The following is a 20,887-nucleotide window of genomic DNA, read 5'->3' as shown; positions in this document are numbered from 1 at the left end:
GACTTTTTTGTTGCTGAATCTGATTGGCTAAATCTTCAATTGAAGGTTGACATTTCGTACACTTCAAGCCCAAGCAAGCGCTACTAACTTCATCTGTCAGTCGGTTTCTTTTACTGGTTTTACTATTATTTAACGCTGAGAATAAGGTCTCACAAAAGTACGTAGAAGGAAAAATTGCCATCGCTAGATTTTCCAGGGTGCTAAAAGTGTCGGGTAACCAGTTGAGGTACAGTGGTAGCACAGTGAAGTCTTGGCAGGGTTTTCTGTCTCTGATGGGGTGTTCTCTCCCCCAGTGTTGCAGAGCAGTAACTGTGTTGGGTACACTGGCAGCACGGTGAGATTTTGGTACCTGCTTTAAGATAATGGCATTTATGTAAGGAGCACACACCTGAGCTGACTGTCCTATCCCTCAGGAGCCATCTGCAGCTTACAGGGGGAGCAGGTCTGCAGGTGGGGAGCTCTGGATTCACTGCCTTCACTAACGGAGGAAAGTTGGCGACGTTCGTGCAGCGCTCTCAGCAGGAGAGTTGACCCGCCTCCAGATGCCGATACTGGCTGCTTGCTACTCTGGCTTCACTACCGGACAGCATCAGCATCCACAGGCAGGGCACAAACTGCGCTAACATACCTCTGTTAGTGAAGGCAGTGAAGCCAGGGCTGCGCATGTCAGCAAAAATGTCTCAGCATGTCACCTCTGACACACGTGTCATAGTAAGACCATCTTTTATACGTTCGATGTGTGAGGTATTACGTTAATAACACCAAGTTCATGTGTCCTTCATTGGCACAGACAAGAAACTAAATTTACACTCATGAAAATATATTATATATATATATATATATATATAGATAGATATATATATATTATATAAAAAAAATAATGGATACAGGAAAAAACTTACCTCATCAAAGGTTGTGTACAGACTGGTGGACTAAGGGATACAAAAGACGTACAAATTTCTAAGTGTTATTGTGAGGAAACAGTTTTATTGTTAACAGTTTACCTTTACTACACTGTCTAATCACATCCTATAGAACGTTTCATTTTCCAATAGGCATACTATGATGCTCCCCAGAATAGTATACGAGAATACGGCTATAGGCTGAAGCCCCCAGTCGTGTGCTTATCTTGACTGTGTATCAATATAAGAGGGACCTCATGTAGTTTTTTTTTTAATTATTTGAATAAATAATTTTTAATAACCGGCATGATGTCTCCCCCCCCAATTTTGATACCCATACATGATAAAGCCAACAGCTGGGGGCTGGTATTCTCAGGCTGGGGAGACCCATGGGTATTGGGCCCCCCCAGCCTAAAAATTGCAGCCTGCAGCTGCCCAGAAGTGTCACGCCCATAAGATGCGACAATCTCGGCTTTACCCAGCTCATCCCAATTGCCTTGGTGCAATTGGGGTAATATAAAGGGTTAATGAGAGCTCACAGCTGCCCCTAAGCCCTAGATTAGGAATGGAGGGCATTTATAAGACCCCCCATTACTAATCTGTAAGTGAAACAAAATAAACACAAACACAGAAAAAATCTGTTATTTGAAATAAAATACAAAAGAACCCACCCTTTTTTACCAATTTCTTAGCTTCAAATACTCAGTTCTGACATAATCCACACAAGGTTCCAAGACGATTCCGGTTCTGCTACATACTGAAGTCACAGCGCGTGAGCACAGAACCTGTCGGCACCAGATTTCTGCACCAAATGTGCATCCCCTGGCAGAAAACCGCACCGAACAGTGTCAAAACGGTTTGTGTGTGTTTTTTTGCTAAGAGATGCAGATTTGGTGCTGAAATTTATACATCATATTCGTGCACGAAATTTGCATATCCTGGCAAAAAACTGCATCAATATCGCATCAAACCGCATTGTATTTTGATGGGGTTTTTCTGCCAGAAGATGCAGATTGGTGCAGGAATATGGTGTATAAATTTCAGCACCAAATCTGCATCTCTTGGCAAAAAAACCTGTGGTTTCTGCCAGGAGATGCAGGTCTGTGAACTCAGTTCACCTGAGGTAAGATCACTGACTTCAATGAGATCACCTGAGGTCACTTTACCTGCGGTCATAGGTGGGGTACCATGACCACAGATAAACTGAGTGATGTCACCGTTCACAGCTTCAGCTCAGCCAGTCTCTGCCTGAAGCCACAGGTCATGTTCTGTGCCTGCATACTGTGACTTCAGAACTAGGTGTTTGGGGTTAATAATTGGAGAAAGAAGTTTGTTTTTTTTTGTTTTATTTTAAATAAAGGATTCTTTCAGTGTTTGTGTTTATTTCTTTTCACTTACAGATTAGTAATGAGGGGCTCTCAAAGACACCTCCCATTACTAATCTAGGGCTTAGTGACTTATTAACCCTTTATATTACCCTGATTGCCACCGCACCAGGGCAATTGGGATGAGCCGGGTAAAGTGCCGGGATTGTCACATCTAATGGAAGTGACAATTCTGGGCGGCTGAAAGCGGCTTTTCGACTGGAGTGGGCCCAATGACCAATTAAATAATTTTTAAAAAGTTGCATGGGGTCTCTCTTATTTTGATACACAGCCAAGATAAGCAAACAGCTGGAGGCTGCACATGTATCAGTATGCTTTATATGTGCTGGGTATCATAATATGGGGGACCCTATGCTAGTTTTTTTTAAATGTATTTATTTTTACACCACTATAGGTATGCAGACAGTGTGTGTGATTTCAAGCAGTCACAAACGCTGTCACATTGGGTGGGGGCGCAGTCTGACTGCAACCAATCAGAGATGCCGGAACTGCCAGTGGGTGGGGGAAGAGGTAAATATGTATGAGGGTAATGAGCGGCCCCAGAAGTAATGTACGGCGTGCGGGAGACTCGGTAAATATAATACACTTGCTCTAATCCCCCTTGCCCTTTCTACCATGATTTTAAAGCAAAATATTCGGAACCCTATAGACTTATATGGGGATTGGCGTCCAGGCAGATATTAGGGATTTATTCCGGTCCCCAGCAGAGTTTGTTTTTAAATCCAGGTGGACCCGCCGATCCCGAATAACTGCGGGTTCGTCCATCGCTAATTAAAGGAGATGTGTAACAAGGTCAAATTTTGTCAAGTAACTATACAGGGTCTATAATTTGGCACTCATGTACCTCAGCTGTCAGCATTCTATCTGGGCATTCATTAACTGTGCAAAATGCCAGTCGCAAGCCAGTTTCAAGTTGGGGTAATAGGAATGTAGCACAGTCTGCAAACCTGTGTATAGAAGCAAATATTGTTACTGGATAGTAAGGTCAAGTGACTCCAAAAATCAATCAGATTTATTTTTCTGCAAACTCAACCGCATTCCCTTGCAATATTACAATTCAGACAACGAGAAGCAATGAAGAACTGTGTTGGCACACAAGTTGCCGAAATAACTGTTAAGGGCAGTGGCAGTCATATATTCTTATCTACATAGCTAGCGACAGAGGCAACTCATCTTTTTTCAAAAATTTATTGAGAAACAACCATCATTTGTCCAGCAGCTCTCTCTCCCGTCACCTCCATACACAAGAGTAATCGATCTGCCTAGCGCTTGTGGGATCTGTACAAGAGAGCCGCTGCCGGACTTCTCTAGTGGCTTATCTCACTGAGAACAAAAGGATAGGCAGTCCGAAATCGAGATGCTTATCTCTCTTGACATCATCTGTTGGGGGCAGAAGGGTCTAGAGACCCTTTCACACATTTGGCTTTCAATAATGTGTATTGGGGCCTTTAAAGATCTCAAACAATGACTGACTGATTGACAGGCTGAAAAAGATGACATTGGCTAGGACCGCCCAGTGGACACGACATTTAATCTCTTACAAGATTTACAGCTATAGTAAATCTTTCAAACAAAACTATACATCCAACTGATCAGTCTCCTATTCGGTAACCTTCGACTAGCAGATATAGAAACTAGAGATGATCGGACCCAAACAGTAAGGTTCAGTGTTCATACCAAACAGAGAGTTTTCCAAACAAAATCAGTGTTCGAGTTCGAGGGCTTTACGTATGCAAATGAGTTGAACACTGATCACTTTGTTTGGGTATGCTCAATGCTCAGCCTAGTTCGAGCCGCTCGCAGTGTTTGAACGGCTCACAAATCAGCGTTATCAGATATAGTGTGTACAAAACCAAAAAAAGTGAAAGAACCCTGCCCCCCTTCCCCTGGAAGTGCTCGGTTTATAGCTCTCTGCATGTGGTAGAGCCGAACTGCCTGATCAGTGACTGCCAATGGGGTTAGGATGAAGTCTGGGTTCTTAAAGGGGTATTCATATCTCCAAGATCCTATCCCAATATGTAGTAGGTGTAATAATAATAATAATAATAATATCTGCAAATAGAAATTAGAAATGTAGTATAGTTTTTCTGTTTCACTATGTCTCTTACCTCATGTTCAGGATATTGCAGGACCTTAAGTATCCATGGTTATTACCAAGATCTACTAACTAACTAACTGTGACTATATGCGTGGTCGTAACCATAGACACCTAAGTTCCTGCAATGCCATGAACATAAGGTAAGTAACATGGCTATATCAGGAGAGCTATACTACATTTCTAATTGGAATTTTTTTGCTAATATTATTATTACATCTACTACATATTAGGATAGGACCAATACAAGAGAACCATGAGTCATTTTCACTCAATATATAACAATATTATTCAAAATTTACAGAGAACAATAATATTAAAACAGTAATGATCCCAATTCAACATAAACTAACTGTTGTGCCAGTGACTGTATCATAAATAAGATTTTATATGTTCATCAATTCATACTTGTAGGCTAGCTGCATTAGACGATAAATCACATGTAATAATCCTTTCTAACCACAGGAGGGCGACAATCCTCCATGTATGCCACACATATTATTCTGAATAAGGTGCTAATCCTTAAGCAGACAAGTGGTACATAGCAGCAGTTACATGGAGGATTGTCGCCCTCCTGTGGTTGGAAAGGATTATTACATGTAATTTCATATCACGCATTGGCTATTATATGAAATGTGATCTAAATTTATGACTTTTGTCACGCACTGGTATTTTGGAAAATGCACTGACACTTTATTTGGTATATTTGTATGGCATATATAGGAAATTGTTGCCCCTGTGTAACCAGAAATAACTATTTGTGATTTATGGTTAATACAGCTAGCCTAGAAATAGGAGTTGATAAACATATACAAATTGTAATGTATTAGTATATGTTCATCAATTCATATTTTCTAGGCCATACAAATATTATACCAAATAAAGTGTGCATTTTACAAAATACCAGTGCGTGACAAGTCATACATTTAGATCACATGTCATATAACAGCCAATGCGTGATATGAAATTACATGTAATAATCCTTTCCAACCACAGGAGGGCGACAATCCTCCATGTGACTGCTGCTATGTACCACTTGTCTGTTTAAAGCCCACTTTACACGTTGCAATTAGTTGTACAATCGCATTTGCGATGTGACACGCCCAGGTTGCATACGGGATCTATGAGATTTCACGTAGGTCGTTCATTTGCTGTCACACGTGCGTTAGTAGTCTATGTTAAATTGATCAATGTTATGTGCGATCCTTTAGATCATGTGTTCTGTGACGTATGCATTGGGCACCTTTTTTTTTTTTTATTTATTGACTTGCCAAGCGTGTGTAATGTGTAGGGATGTGTTTTTACTATGTCATCTGCCATTCAGCTCTGCTACATGGCCGCTGGCAGCAGACACAGACAGCCATGTAGCAGAGCTGAATGGCAGATGACAGCAGACACAGACAGAGCCGCACTGTCAGAATGAACTCGGGTGAACTTCACCCGACTTCATTGTCATGCTGCGGCTCTGTCTGTGTCGCGTCCTGATTAGCGGTCACCAGTGAAGGACTCACCGGTGACCGCTAATCTCCTAAATTACTGAAGTTAGCAGCCCTCTCTCATACTCACCAATCCCCGGCGCTGCACGGCATTCACACTGCTCCGGCGGCTTTTACTGTTTTGAAAAAGCCGGCCGCCCATTAAACAATTTCGTATTCCCTGCTTTCCCCGCCCACCGGCGCCTATGATTGGTTACAGTGAGACACGCCCCCACTCTGAGTGACAGGTGTCACACTGCACCCAATCACAGCAGCCGGTGGGCGGGTCTATACTGTATAGTGAAATAAATAATTAAATAATTAAAAAAAACGGCGTGCGGTCCCCCCAATTTTAAAACCAGCCAGATAAAGCCATACGGCTGAAGGCTGGTATTCTCAGGATGGGGAGCTCCACGTTATGGGGAGCCCCCCAGCCTAACAATATCAGCCAACAGCCGCCCAGAATTGCCGCATACATTAGATGCGACAGTTCTGGGACTGTAACCGGCTCTTCCCGATTTGCCCTGGTGCGTTGGCAAATCGGGGTAATAAGGAGTTATTGGCAGCCCATAGCTGCCAATAAGTCCTAGATTAATCATGTCAGGCGTCTATGAGACACCCTCCATGATTAATCTGTAAATTACAGTAAATAAACACACACACCCGAAAAAATCCTTTATTAGAAATAAAAACACAAACATATACCCTGGTTCACCACTTTAATCAGCCCCAAAAAGCCCTCCTTGTCCGGCGTACTCCAGGATGCTCCAGCGTCGCTTCCAGCGCTGCTGCATGGAGGTGACCGGAGCTGCAGAAAACACCGCCGCTCCTGTCACCTCCACGCAGGTAATGAAGACAGCCGCGCGATCAGCTGAGCTGTCACTGAGGTTAACCGCGGCCACCGCTGGATCCAGTGACAGCGGGTAACCTCAGTGACAGCAGCTGATCGCGCGGCTGTCTTCATTAGCTGCGTGGAGGTGACAGGAGCGGCTGTGTTTTCTGCAGCTCCTGTCACCTCCATGCAGCAGCGCTGGAAGCGACGCTGGAGCATCCTGGATTACGCCGGACATGGAGGGCTTTTTGGGGCTGATTAAAGTGGTGAACCAGGGTATATGTTTGTGTTTTTATTTCTAATAAAGGATTTTTTCGGGTGTGTGTGTTTATTTACTGTAATTTACAGATTAATCATGGAGGGTGTCTCATAGACGCCTGACATGATTAATCTAGGACTTATTGGCAGCTATGGGCTGCCAATAACTCCTTATTACCCCGATTTGCCAACGCACCAGGGCAAATCGGGAAGAGCCGGGTACAGTCCCAGAACTGTCGCATATAATGTATGCGGCAATTCTGGGCGGCTGTTGGCTGATATTGTTAGGCTGGGGGGCTCCCCATAACGTGGAGCTCCCCATCCTGAGAATACCAGCCTTCAGCCGTATGGCTTTATCTGGCTGGTTTTAAAATTGGGGGGAACCGCACGCCGTTTTTTTTAATTATTTAATTATTTATTTCACTACACAGTATAGACCCGCCCACCGGCTGCTGTGATTGGGTGCAGTGTGACACCTGTCACTCAGAGTGGGGGCGTGTCTCACTGTAACCAATCATAGGCGCCGGTGGGCGGGGAAAGCAGGGAATACGAAATTGTTTAATGGGCGGCCGGCTTTTTCAAAACAGTAAAAGCCGCCGGAGCAGTGTGAACGCCGTGCAGCGCCGGGGATCGGTGAATATGAGAGAGGGGGATAGACTGACATGGACAGAGAGAGAGGGACAGAGATAGTGACCGACTGACAGAGATTAGTGACTGACAGACATTGTGAAGCGCTTCAGAACGCAGCTTTTCAGCTGCGCTCTGAAGCGGACCTTTTTTAAGCTGCGGTGCAGAGCGCACACCTGCGCACACAGCATCAGACACCAAAATCGTATGAGGGATGTCACACGTTACAATTGACTAGGTTCGTGCAACAAAACGCTCAATTCTAGAGAATGATACGATGTGTTTGCGATCAACGGTTTTGCGTTCAATCCTGATCGCAAGTAGATGTCACACGCAGATACCTCACAAACGATGCCGGATGTGCGTCACTTACAACTTGACCCCAACGACAGATTGTGAGATATATTGAAGCGTGTGTAGCGGGCTTAAAGGGAACCAAACATCAGGATTTTCGTGTATAAGCTGCAGCCAGTGCAGTGCTGGCACTATCATGCACAGTGTGTACATACCATCAGGGGGCAGCTCGGGTGTTTAGGCAGTGAAATACAACTTTATAAAGTTTGAATTTTCGTGCACTTTTTGATTGACGTGTGCACCTCTCTGTTAATGTCCGGGCGTGTTATGCAGGAGTTCCCCGCCCCCCCCACCAGCCTGTTCCTCCCTCTCTCCTGATGTCCGGGCGTGTTATGCACGTGTTCCCCGCCCCCCCGCGCCGCCTGTTCCTCCCTCCCTCCCTCTGGCTGTATGTAAATATCTAATCTTCAGAAACATGGCGCCGGAGTGGGCCTCTGCGCATAGCGCTTATCTCCGGCGCCATGTTTCTGAAGCCCCCGCATTACACAACTTGGTGACTGAGAGGGCGGCGCATGCGCCCTCGTTTCTTCACAGCCCGTTGTGACCGCGGGAGCGCGCGCGATTAGAACAGGACAGAACAGCTGACCGGAGGACGCGATCAGCTGCTGCTCCTGTATCGTGCCGCCCCAGGACACCGGGCCAACACACCAGCCGCGAAGGACAACGGGACGCCACAGGAAAATGCCACCAGCAGGATTCATCTCACTGTCCTGCAGGTATGTTTGGAGGAGGAGGAAGAGGATGATAATGATGATGGAGTAGGATAATGAGGAGGAGGAGGATAATAATGATGATGGAGGATGATGATGATGGAGGAGGAGGAGGATAATGAAGGAGGAGGATAATGAGAAGGATAATGATGATGGAGGAGGAGGATAATGATAATAAGGAGGATAATGATGATGGAGGAGGATAATGAGAAGGATAATGATGATGGAGGAAAATGATGATGAGGAGGATAATGATGATGGAGGAGGATAATGATGATGGAGGATAGTGATGGAGGAGGAGGATAATGATGGAGGAGGAGAATAATGATGGAGGATAATGATGATGGAGGATAATGATGATGGAGGAGGAGGATAATGAGAAGGATAATGATGATGGAGGATAATGATGATGAGGATAATGATGATGGAGGATACTGATGGAGGAGGAGGATAATGATGGAGGAGGAGGATAATGATGGAGGATAATGATGATGGAGGATAATGATGATGGAGGAGGAGGATAATGATAATGAGGAGGATAATGATGATGGAGGAGGATAATGATGATGGAGGAGGAGGATAATGAGAAGGATAATAATGATGGAGGATAATGATGATGGAGGAGGAGGATAATGATGATGGAGGATAATGATAATGAGGATAATGATGATGGAGGAGGAGGCGGATAATGATGATGGAGGATAGTGATGGAGGAGGATGATAATGGGGAGGATAATGATGATGGAGGATAATGATGGTGGAGGAGGACGAGTATGAGGAGGAGGATAATGATGATGGAGGAGGAGGATAATGATGATGGAGGAGGAGGATAATGATGATGGAGGAGGAGGATAATGATGGAGGAGGATAATGATGGAGGATAATGATGATGGAGGAGGATAATGATGATGGAGGAGGAGGATAATGAGAAGGATAATGATGATGGAGGATAATGATGATGGAGGAGGAGGATAATGATGATGGAGGATAATGATAATGAGGATAATGATGATGGAGGAGGAGGAGGATAATGATGATGGAGGATAGTGATGGAGGAGGATGATAATGGGGAGGATAATGATGATGGAGGATAATGATGGTGGAGGAGGACGAGTATGAGGAGGAGGATGATAATGATGATGGAGGAGGAGGATAATGATGATGGAGGAGGAGGATAATGATGGAGGAGGATAATGATGGAGGATAATGATGATGGAGGAGGATAATGATGATGGAGGAGGAGGATAATGAGAAGGATAATAATGATGGAGGATAATGATGATGGAGGAGGAGGATAATGATGATGGAGGATAATGATAATGAGGATAATGATGATGGAGGAGGAGGAGGATAATGATGATGGAGGATAGTGATGGAGGAGGATGATAATGGGGAGGATAATGATGATGGAGGATAATGATGGTGGAGGAGGACGAGTATGAGGAGGAGGATAATGATGATGGAGGAGGAGGATAATGATGATGGAGGAGGAGGATAATGATGGAGGAGGATAATGATGGAGGATAATGATGATGGAGGAGGAGGATAATGAGAAGGATAATGATGATGGAGGATAATGATGATGGAGGATGATGATGATGATGGAGAAGGAGGATAATGAGGAGGAGGATAATGATGATGGAGGAGAAGGAGGAGGTGGAGTATTCATAGAGCTTACCTATCCCCGCTGCCTGCCGCGTCCTCGCCACCTATGCCGCTGCTACTTGCGGTTGTATAATGTATAACAATTTTTCATCGATATGTATGTTGGAAGGTGGCTTGTGCAACCATTCAAAAAAAAAAAAAAAAAAGTAAAGTAAGATCTTTAGGCTATGTGCGCACTAGAAAAGTGATTTTTCTCAAGAAAATTTCTTGAGAAACTTCTGGGAGTTGAAGATTACCGCACCTGCGGTAAAAAACACTCACCCAAACCGCGGGTAAAACGCATGCGTTTTTACCCTCGGTTTTTCCGCAGGTTGGTCCCTCTGGTTTTTTTATGCTGAACTGCAATAAATATAGATAATCGATAGACAGATAATGGATAGAGGGAAAGATGAATAGATAGATAGATAATAGATGAGAAAGACCTATATAATGTCCCACCTCCCTGCATATTCTAAGCTGGCACCCTTTAGTGACTTTCATGTGGCACTAAAGGGTGCCTAGCCTTGTATTTAGACAAAAATAAATATTTTAAAAAAAAAACGACGTGAGGTCCCCTCATCTTTTGTAGCCAGCTAGGGTAAAGCAGATGGCTGCAGACCACAGCTGGCAGCTTTACCTTGGATGGTAATCCAAAACAGAGGGCACCCCACGCTGTTATTTTACATTAAATAAATAATTTAAAACAAAAAACGTGAGGTCCCCCACAAATTGGATCACCAGCCAAGGTAAAGCAGACAGCTGGGGTCTGATATTCTCAGACTAGGGAGGTCCACTGTTATTGGACACTCCCCAGCCTAAAAATAGCAGGCTGCAGCCGCCCCAGAATTGGCGCATCCATTAGACATGCCAATACTGGCGCTTCGCCCAAACTCATCCCGTTGCCCTGGTGCGGTGGCAAACGCGGTAATATATGGGGTTGATGCCAGATGTGTAATATCACCTGGCATCAGGGCCTGGGGTTGGTGATGTCACGCGTCTATCAGATAACCGACATCACCAACCCAGTCAGTAAGAAATAAAAAATAGACAACAAAAAAAGTTTTATTTGAAACATTCCTTCTTTCACCAATTTATTTACAAGAACAATCAATTCCAGGTCCAGCGTAATCCAATAAGGGGGTCCCACGGCGATCCATACCATAGTCACTGTCCCAGTCTATGAAAAACAGAATGTTCCACCTTGGCTGGGAGAGTAATGCAGTGACCTGAGCTAACATCAATAGCCCAGGTCAGTGCAGGGGATGACGAGCGCTGCTGTCAGGATAGATGAGACCATTACCTGCAGTGATTATCTCCTGCACTACTGATGTCAGCGCTGTCACTGCCTTATATGCCCGCCACGTTCTCAGCAGTATCGCGAGAGCCCTTGACATCACCGCTAGTGACAGTCTCGGGCCGCGGGCATAGACAGCAGTGACAGCGGTGACGTCAGGAGGCAGGAGATAGTTACCGCAGGTAATGACCTCATCTCACCTCCTGACAGCAGCGCTCGGCATCCCCACGGCTGCGCGCACTGCTGTGTGTTAGTGTCTGCCTGTGCTGCAGGGTTACAAGCTGCTGACACTGCGTGCAGCCGCAGGGCCGGAGCAGGACACAGACTTGACATCACCGCTAGTGACAGTCTCGGGCCGCGGGCATAGACGGCAGTGACAGCGGTGACGTCAGGAGGCAGGAGATAGTTACCGCAGGTAATGACCTCATCTCACCTCCTGACAGCAGCGCTCGGCATCCCCACGGCTGCGCGCACTGCTGTGTGTTAGTGTCTGCCTGTGCTGCAGGGTTACAAGCTGCTGACACTGCGTGCAGCCGCAGGGCCGGAGCAGGACACAGACTGCATGGGCACCTTGAGGTCACACGGAAGCGTTTGTGCGGCGTCCAGGGAGTGTGACATTGTGTTTACTCTGCTCCGCTTCCTCTTCCTGACATAATGATATCACTTCCTGCAAAACCTCAGGCAGCGATGAGCATTACCTCAGGTAAACCGCGGCTATACCGAGGGTATACCGCACAGCATTTGCTACCTGCGGTATACCCCCGGAATCTTGCGATTACATTACAGTGAATGGAGTGAAATACCGGGGGTATTCCGCAGGTACCTGCCGAAAAGAAGTGACATGCACATTTTCTCAAAGTTTCTCCAGAAAATCTTCAGACAGAATTTTCTTGAGAAAAAAAAAGAGTGCGCACAGCTATTTTTTTTTATCCATAGGTATTGCTGGGAAATGTCTGAAGAAAGATTTCAAACATTTCTCAAGAAATTTCTACAGCAAAACCGCGGGTAAAAACGCCTAGTGCGCACAGGGCCTTATTTGCATGTCACATACGGATATGTAGACATAAATTTTATTTAATTTTTTTACATTTAATTGCCGGGTCACATGATCCAATATGAACAATTAAAAACATATGTCTTCTAGAGTCACACATTTTATATATATGTACCGTACTTTATTAGTTTTAAATTGATTTTGTCTTTATCTATTTAGATCTATGCTCCATTTTTTTCTGTTTTCAGATATCATCAACAATCTTTAGGTATCGCTAGCAACATTTTTCCATAATCTGGTAAGTACAAACGGACGACATGTTATGTATAAAGATTTCATGTACATTTTACAACAACATGTACAATAACATCGCAAAAACCTATTTTGTTTTATAGGTTTTTGTCCATATTCTTAGAAAATCAACATGCCTTGCTGCATTGTTAATCAGTGTTTCAACACAAGTGGACTCACGGGACCAAAAAAGAGAATTTTGTTTACTTACCGTAAATTCTTTTTCTTATAGTTCCGACATGGGAGACCCAGACAATGGGTGTATAGCTTCTGTCTCCGGAGGACACACAAAGTACTACACTCAAACGTGTAGCTCCTCCCTCCTAGCATATACACCCCCTGGTAGCCAGTCCTAGCCAGTTTAGTGCAAAAGCTGAAGGAGGACATCCACCCACAAGTAGAGATAGAGTAAAACCCGGACTAACCGGAATCTCTGTCTACAACAACAGCCGGTGATAACACACGGAACAAGAAAACCTGCCAACAGGCAACAGGGAGGGTGCTGGGTCTCCCATGTGGGAACTATAAGAAAAAGAATTTACGGTAAGTAAACAAAATTCTCTTTTTCTTCATCGTTCCTTATGGGAGACCCAGACAATGGGACGTTCCAAAGCAGTCCATGGGTGGGAAATAAACAGAAAACTGAGAAGTAGGCAAAACCTAACTTCACAAATGGGCGACAGCCGCCTGAAGGATGCATCTGCCCAAGCTCGCATCTGCCGAAGCATGAGCATGCACTTGGTAGTGCTTACGAAAAGGTATGCCAACTAGACCAAGTGGCAGTCTGACAGACCTACTGAGCCGTGGCCTAGGCCTGAAGCCTAAGAGTCACCAACAGCTCTGGTCAAGTGTGCCTTGATCCCCGACGGGAGAGGCACTTGAGTACACTGGTAGGTATCGGAAATGGCCGACCTAAACCAACGAGCCAGGGTCGGCTTAAATGCCGAGAGGCCCTTACGCTGACCAGTGGTCAGCCCAAAAGAGAGGTGCAAAGCCTAAGAACAGCGGTGCGAGACACATAGATCCGGAGCACCCGCACCAGATCCAGAGTATGCAACGCCTTTTCAAAGCGATGAATAGGAGCCGGACAAAAGGAAGGCAGGGAAAATGCCCCGGTTAAGGTGGAAGCAGCAACCACCTTAGGGAGAAAATCCGGAGTCGGACGGAGAACCACCTTGTCTTGATGAAAAACCAAAAAGGAGGGACTCCGAAGAGAGTGCAGCCAAAACAGAGACTCTCTTGAGGGAAGTAATGGCCACTAGAAAGACCACTTTCTATGAAAAACTAAACAAAGAAACCTCCCTAAGAGGCTCAAAGGGGGGTTTCCAAAAACCGTGAGGACCGAATTAAGGTCCCAGGGCTCCAAGGGCCGCCGGTAAGGCGGAATGATGTGAGATGCGCCCTGCATGAAGGAACGCATCTGAGCTAGCCGGGCAATACGCCGCTGGTACAACACTGACAGAGCCGATACCTGTCCCTTAAGGGAATTGAGGGATAGTCCCAGCTGCAGACCGGACTGTAGAAGGAACAGGAGGGTCGGCAAGGCCAAAAAGCCAAAGGATACTTCCGAGCTCGAGTCATAGTGGAGATGACTTCAGGAGGGATACCAGAAGTTGTCAAGATCCATGACTCAAAAACCACGCCGTCAATCTGAGAGCCGCAGATTCTGGCGGAAAAGACGGACCTCGTGAGAGGAACAGTCCGGGAGATGCCATGGCACCTCTACGGACAGACGGAGCAGGTCAGGGTACCAAGCCTGCCTGGGTCAGTCTGGAGTAATGAGAATGACCCGACGGCCCTCCTTTCTGATCTTGCGCAGGACTCTGGGCAAGAACTAGAGGGTGAAACACATAAGACAGACGAAGCTGGGACCAAACTTGAACCAGTGCGTCTGCCGCAAACACCTGAGGATCGTAGAGCCACGGTTTGACGGCTGAGACAATCTGCCTCCCAGTTTTCCACATCTGGGATGTGGGCTGCGGATATGGTGGACTAGGAGTCCTCCGTCCACAGAAGAATGCGATGAACCTCCAACAGTGATGTCCCGCCCTGGAGGTTAATGTAGGCAAACGCTGTAGCGTTGTCTGACTGGACTCGAATGTGCCTGGCCGTCAACAGATGGTGAAAGGCTTGGAGAGCTAGAAACACAGCTCTGAATTCCAGCACATTGGTCCAGAGGGCTGATTCGGACAGAGTCCAAGTGCCCTGCGCTCCAAGGTGGAGATATACTGCTCCCCAGCCGGATAGACTAGCATCTTGGTGAGGAGCACCCGGGACGGAGCCAGGAAGGAGCGTCCCTGAGACAGAGGGGCCAAAGCCACCACTGAAACGAGCCCCTGGTCTGTGGCGAAGCCACCACTCCGTGGAAGGAGGGAGTCCGCTTGTTCCAACAGCGGAAAATATCCAGCCGCAGAGGACGCAGATGGAACTGGGCAAGGGAACCGCTTCCGTTGACACCACCGACTGATCCAGCACCTGTATTAGGTGCCTGATGGAACGACGTCGACCGCCAGTGGAGGGACTGCTGTTTGACTAAGGGCAGCTTCACAAGTGCCGACAGAGTCTCGAATTGCGTCCCTGGGTATGTGAACTTCTGGGTCGAAGTCAGAGTGGACTTGGACAGAAGACAACCACCCGAATTGGTGAGAGTGGCGAGAGTGAGCGAGGCACTCCGCTAACAGACTGCACTGGATGAAGCCCAGACTAGAAGGCTGTCTAGGATAAAAGGATCGCTGCCAACCCCTAGGGGTGCAGGACCGCAATCACAGCTGCCCCGACTTTGAGAATACTCGAGGGGCCGTGGCTAACCCCAAGGGAAGAACCACGAATTGGACCACTCTGATTGCAAAACGTAGCCAACGCTGGTGTGGAACTGCGATTGGCACATGCAGATAGGCATCTCTGATGTCGATGGATGCTAGGGAATCTCTTTAGGTCAATGATAGACCGCAGAGACTCCATGCGAAAATGCCGCACCTGAACATGCTTGAGAAGCGTGAGATCCAGGTCGGAAGGCACCGCCCTCCTCGGGTACTAGGAATAGATTTAAGCAGAAATCTCAGAACCGTTCCCAGTCGGGAACCGGCACAATTACTCCAGTGGCCTGCAAGAATGCCCCAGCCTGTGAGAAGGCGGCGGCCTTGGAGCAGGGGGGAGTTGACAGAAAAAATCTGTTTATGGCATGGAAGAACTCTTCCCGCCAAAAGCTTCCTTAATAATTTCATCCAGTTGTTCCCGAATAGTCTGGTCCCAGCAAAAGGGAGCCCAGCAAGGAAATTCTATAGAAGCATCCGCCTTCCACTTCCGAAGCCACAGGAGCCTGCGGATAGCGAGGAAATTAGCCGAGGCCACCGCAGAGCGGTGAGAGTCTCCAGCATAGCAGATAAGACATAGGATGAAAAAGACTGAAGTCTGGAAGTTAAGGCAACCATTTCGGGCATAGATTCCCTGTGAGGGAATACATCTCCTCTAGAGAAGCAGAGATGGCCTTGAAAGCCCACACTGCTGCAAAAGCTGGGGAGAACGTGACCCCTGCCGCCTCTATACAGATTTGGCCAGAAGGACAACCTGTCGGACAGCAAGCCGTAAGTGAGGAGCCATCAGCCACTGGTACAACGGCCCTGGCTGAGGGTCTAAACACCGGAGGGATCACCTTTGGTGAATGAGCCCACTCCTTGACCACCTCTGGTGGAAGGGGAAAACTGTCCTCAGCACCACGCTTTGAGAAGCGTTTGCCAGAACAGACCCTGGGCTTGGTCACAGTGGCCTGAAAAACTGCAGTGGTTAAGGAACACACTCGTTGTTCTCTTAGGCAAGGTAAACTGGTGCCCCTTAGTGCCAGAGAGGGTTGCTCCTCTGATACTGGCGGGTTGAGGTCCAGTACCGAAGTAAGGTACAGTGGATCCTTAGGGAGGTGCCGTCAGCCACTGATACAACTATCCGGGCTGAAACACTAGACACCGGAGGGACCACCCTTGGTGAATGAGCCCACTCCCTGACCACCTCTGGTGGAAGGGGGAAACAGTCATCAGAACCACGCTTTAAGGGGAGCGTCTGTCAGGACAGGCTCTGGGCTTGGTCACAGTGGGCTGAAAACTGGAGTGGTTAAGGAACACACTCCTTGTTCTCTTTAGGTATACTGATGTCTTTCTGCCAGAGGGGGGATACTCCCCTGATACAGGCGGATTGAGGTCCAGTACAAATATAATGGACGTAATCAAATCATTAGCATCTGCATCACCTTCGGACAGATCAATGGTACATGAAGTAGCGTCCGAGCCACCAGTAAGGACATCCTCTTTGTCCAGTGAGTCAGCTCGTGAATCAGAGCTGCAGGACGGGGAAGGACAGGGGACCCTGCGTCTCCATTTTAGGAGGACGGGGTCTGAGACCAGATGAAGAGTCCTCTGAGAGCTTTGCTGAGCGAGCCGTAGCAGCAGAAGCGCCCTGAGAAGGGGGCTAATGCATGCTCAGCAAGAGCCGGAGCAGCTGGAGGGACCCTCCAGGCTGAGGAATCACTGTGTTTATGTGCTCAGTACAGACAGTACGATGTACATGCAGTGCATATTAAGAAAACAGCCTTGCAGCCTTGCTCTGATGTGAGACATGCTGCAGAAGTGGGGGCTCTGTGAGGGAATGCATCTCCAGAACGACCCCCAGCAGAGTATATAAACAGAGAATATTAGCAGCTGCACAACCGGAGGTTGTGGCTTGCCAGACCGTTTAGCATACATTACTGTGCCCTCAGTTCCCCAGCCCAGGCCCCCATTTGTCACAATGAGGTATCTCTGTGCCTATGCAGACACAGAGAACGCTGAGAAAATGGCGACCGTAGCGAGGAGAGGGGGCGGGGACTACTCTGAGAGCGGGCAAATGAAGTATACAGGGGAGGGAATCCTTCCTCAGTGAGGAGTGTCCGCTCCCTGTGCTGACCAGCCGCTGGGCGGAGCCACGCTGTCCCTCTGCACTGACTGACATGCAGGGGTGGAGAATCGAAACTAGGCCTCAGGCGAAGCCGGGGCCTAGATTTAAGAATGCGGCCAGCGTGCAGGCACCGTCGGCGCGGTTCTCCAGTGAAAACTGGGGAACCGGCCGGAAATGTTAACACAGTGATATAACATACTGTCCCCAATAAATAAAGTACAAGGGACCCCTGGAAGGACCACTTTCAGCGGTAAAAACGTCTCAATACTTAGCTTTGAGACGCAGGGCCATGTCCCTGGAGAGGGGTTAAACGCTCCTTCCGGCAGGATCCTGAAAGGGCTGCGGATGGAGACCGGTCTCCTGCAAAGCAGTGAGAACCGAGATGGCTCCCACTTCAAACCAGAGCCTCTCAGAGGGTGTTGAAGGAGCGCGGCATGTGAAGGCTCCAGCCTTATAAAATCAACCTTAACAGCACCGCCGACACAGTGGGGTGAGAAGGGACATGCCGGGAGTCCAGACTGGACCCGCTTTTCTTCCAAATCTTTGAAATAAAAAAAAAAATAAAAAATCAGAGAATGCATGTGTGTGTGACCTCCTGAACACAAAGCATTGAAACTGGCTAGGACTGGCTACCAGGGGGTGTATATGCTAGGAGGGAGGAGCTACACGTTTGAGTGTAGTACTTTGTGTGTCCTCCGGAGGCAGAAGCTATACACCCATTGTCTGGGTCTCCCATAAGGAACGATGAAGAAAAAAGATATAAAGTTACACAAATTTCCCAATGATATTGACAGAATCATTGCATGGTTGAATCAAACCGGAGAACAGTTCATTGACATTCAGGCATTTGCAAGTACAATTTTGTCTAGCGGGAAAAACGGTAAATATGCCATATGTTCAGAACACTTTACTCCTGACAGTTATGATTACCGCGGTTCAATAAAATTTTTGAAGAAAAATGCCATACCAACCTTATTTCCCACGGTCATTAAGGGAGAAAAAATTGTTGAAGAAAGTTCACATAAAGATAAAAACAGGGGCCGGAAGAGATTCTTTATTCAGTTGTGTAGCCAAGGGTCGATTATTGCAGTAGCACAAGAAGAAGAAGTATCCAATCCCAGATTTAGAAACTGCAGCACTCAAACAGACAGCACCTTGCTAAATTCCAAAGTTATGTTTGAACCTGTTGTCGATTTTTCAGCAAACCATCTATCAGCTTTACAGTGCCCTCCAAGTACTTCGACACCCATTGCAAAAAAGGACCTGTTACTTTCAGGATCATTACTGGAATTGTCATCTCCCTTGAAGAAAAAAACAATGAGAACCGTACTCTTTGAAAATGATGGAGCAGAATGTTTGGAAAATCTAAATATTTTATCTCCAGTCTCTGGAGTACCAAACACAGTCCCTGGAAGTCAGAATACTTCTTTTGAAGAATCAATGGAACCTATACCATTACAAGATCCTGACTACGTACCACATCTCACTAGTTTGGAGGAATCAGACCTTTGTATCAGTGAATCTCTTCTCCCAGATTCGTACCATGTTCCACCTGTGACAGTGATAAATGTAACTGAGGAACAGGTTGTTGAAGATAGGAAATTGTTGGTTTTTGAATCCTGCCTAGACAATCTAATTAGGAAGGTTAAATGTCAACATAATCCTATGTGTAAATCAACAGTTTCTTCATTTAAAAAGTATATGGAAGGGTCATTTTGTAAAATTATTGGCAGATGCTTCCAGGGTCATAAATTTACCATTTTTGAAAGCCAGCCAAAAATAGGAAAGTTTGCTACTGGAAATGTGTTAATTGCTGCTTCAATCTTCTTTAGTGGCCTAAATTTTCAAAAAGTAAAAGAGTTTTTCAATCTGCTTGGATTTGTTTCCATTTCTGAAGGCACATACTATCGGTACCAGAGTATGTTTCTGTTTCCTGCAATTGATCATGCTTGGACAAAAGAAAAGGAAGAATTTAAACAAAAAAAAATACAACATCCACTGAGTGTATCTGGTGATGGGCAATGTGATAGCCCCGGTCACAATGCCAAATATTGCATTTATACAATTATGGATATTATCACCGATAAAATAATGGACTTTGAGGTAGTGCAACGCAGTCAATGTTCTTCCTCTGTCGCTATGGAGAAATTTGGATTTCAAAAAGTATTAGATCGACTAATTTCATCAGGATACAAAATAAAAATTTTTGCCTCTGACAGACATGTTGGCATAAGGAAAAAGATGCGTGAAGACTTCCCACAGATCAATCACCAATTTGACATCTGGCATTACGCCAAATCATTATAGAAAAAACTCACTACTGCAAGCCATGGAAGTCTATGCAAAGGCATTATACCCTGGATTGAGAAGATTGTGTTACACTTCTGGTGGTGTGTAACTACGTGTGAACAAAAAGAGCAAATTTTTCGAGAAAAATGGCTTTCACTTCTCCATCACATTACTAATCAGCATGAGTGGGATGGTGAAGTATACCGTAAATGTGGACATGTTCCCATAGAAATGGGAGATGAAGAGATATTTTGGCTTATCAATGGTACACCACCATTTAATAACATTGAGCGGATTGTCAGTAATGACAAAATGTTGAAAGACATCCCGCATTTGGTTCTAAACTGCCATACTGGGCAATTAGAAAATTTGCACAGCATGGCCCTTAAATATAGAACAAAAAGGATCCATTTTGGAATTGATGCCATGGAAGCTCGCACGAAATTAGCAGCCTTGACACATAACAAAAATGTAGGACGAGAGCAGGCGGTGGTGAGATTTGAAAGAAAAAACACTGAAAGCAAAGGAACAAAAAGAACAAAACTTGTAGCTCCAAAGTCACAGGGGCGATGGGTGATAAAAAACGTGTATGAAAAAGGTGGATGTTAACTTTCTCCATGAAATCTGCGTTACTGTTTTGAAAATTTGTAAGGGTCAGAAGATTTCTGAGTGGACCTCAAGAGCACCATCCCTACCTCCAAACCTGTCAAATAGGGAACGTCCCATTAAAGAGGACATAAAGAGACAAAAAATCAGCCGCTTTACATCAAGTGGAAACCGTAACGTTTAATTCTTGCAAGAAAAAAAATGTTTG

At 46.0% G+C, this 20,887-nt stretch overlaps 1 protein-coding gene across 4 annotated transcripts in view; it reads right to left on the bottom strand.

Annotated features, from left to right (window-relative positions):
- The window catches only part of ERMARD (ER membrane associated RNA degradation), a 179,984-nt gene that overhangs the window by 90,480 nt on the left and 68,617 nt on the right, over window positions 1-20,887 (bottom strand). For all 4 annotated transcript variants that reach the window (XM_075339637.1, XM_075339636.1, XM_075339638.1 and 1 more), the window contains 2 exons: window positions 3,132-3,234; window positions 903-932 (listed from right to left, as the gene is read on the bottom strand). In XM_075339637.1, coding sequence (XP_075195752.1) covers window positions 903-932; window positions 3,132-3,234 — 133 coding nt within the window. The remainder of the gene's footprint in view (window positions 1-902; window positions 933-3,131; window positions 3,235-20,887) is intronic.

The sequence above is a fragment of the Anomaloglossus baeobatrachus genome, chromosome 3, assembly GCF_048569485.1.
Source record: "Anomaloglossus baeobatrachus isolate aAnoBae1 chromosome 3, aAnoBae1.hap1, whole genome shotgun sequence".
NCBI classification, from domain to species: domain Eukaryota; kingdom Metazoa; phylum Chordata; class Amphibia; order Anura; family Aromobatidae; genus Anomaloglossus; species Anomaloglossus baeobatrachus.
This window is presented reverse-complemented; position numbering and strand designations above follow the sequence as displayed.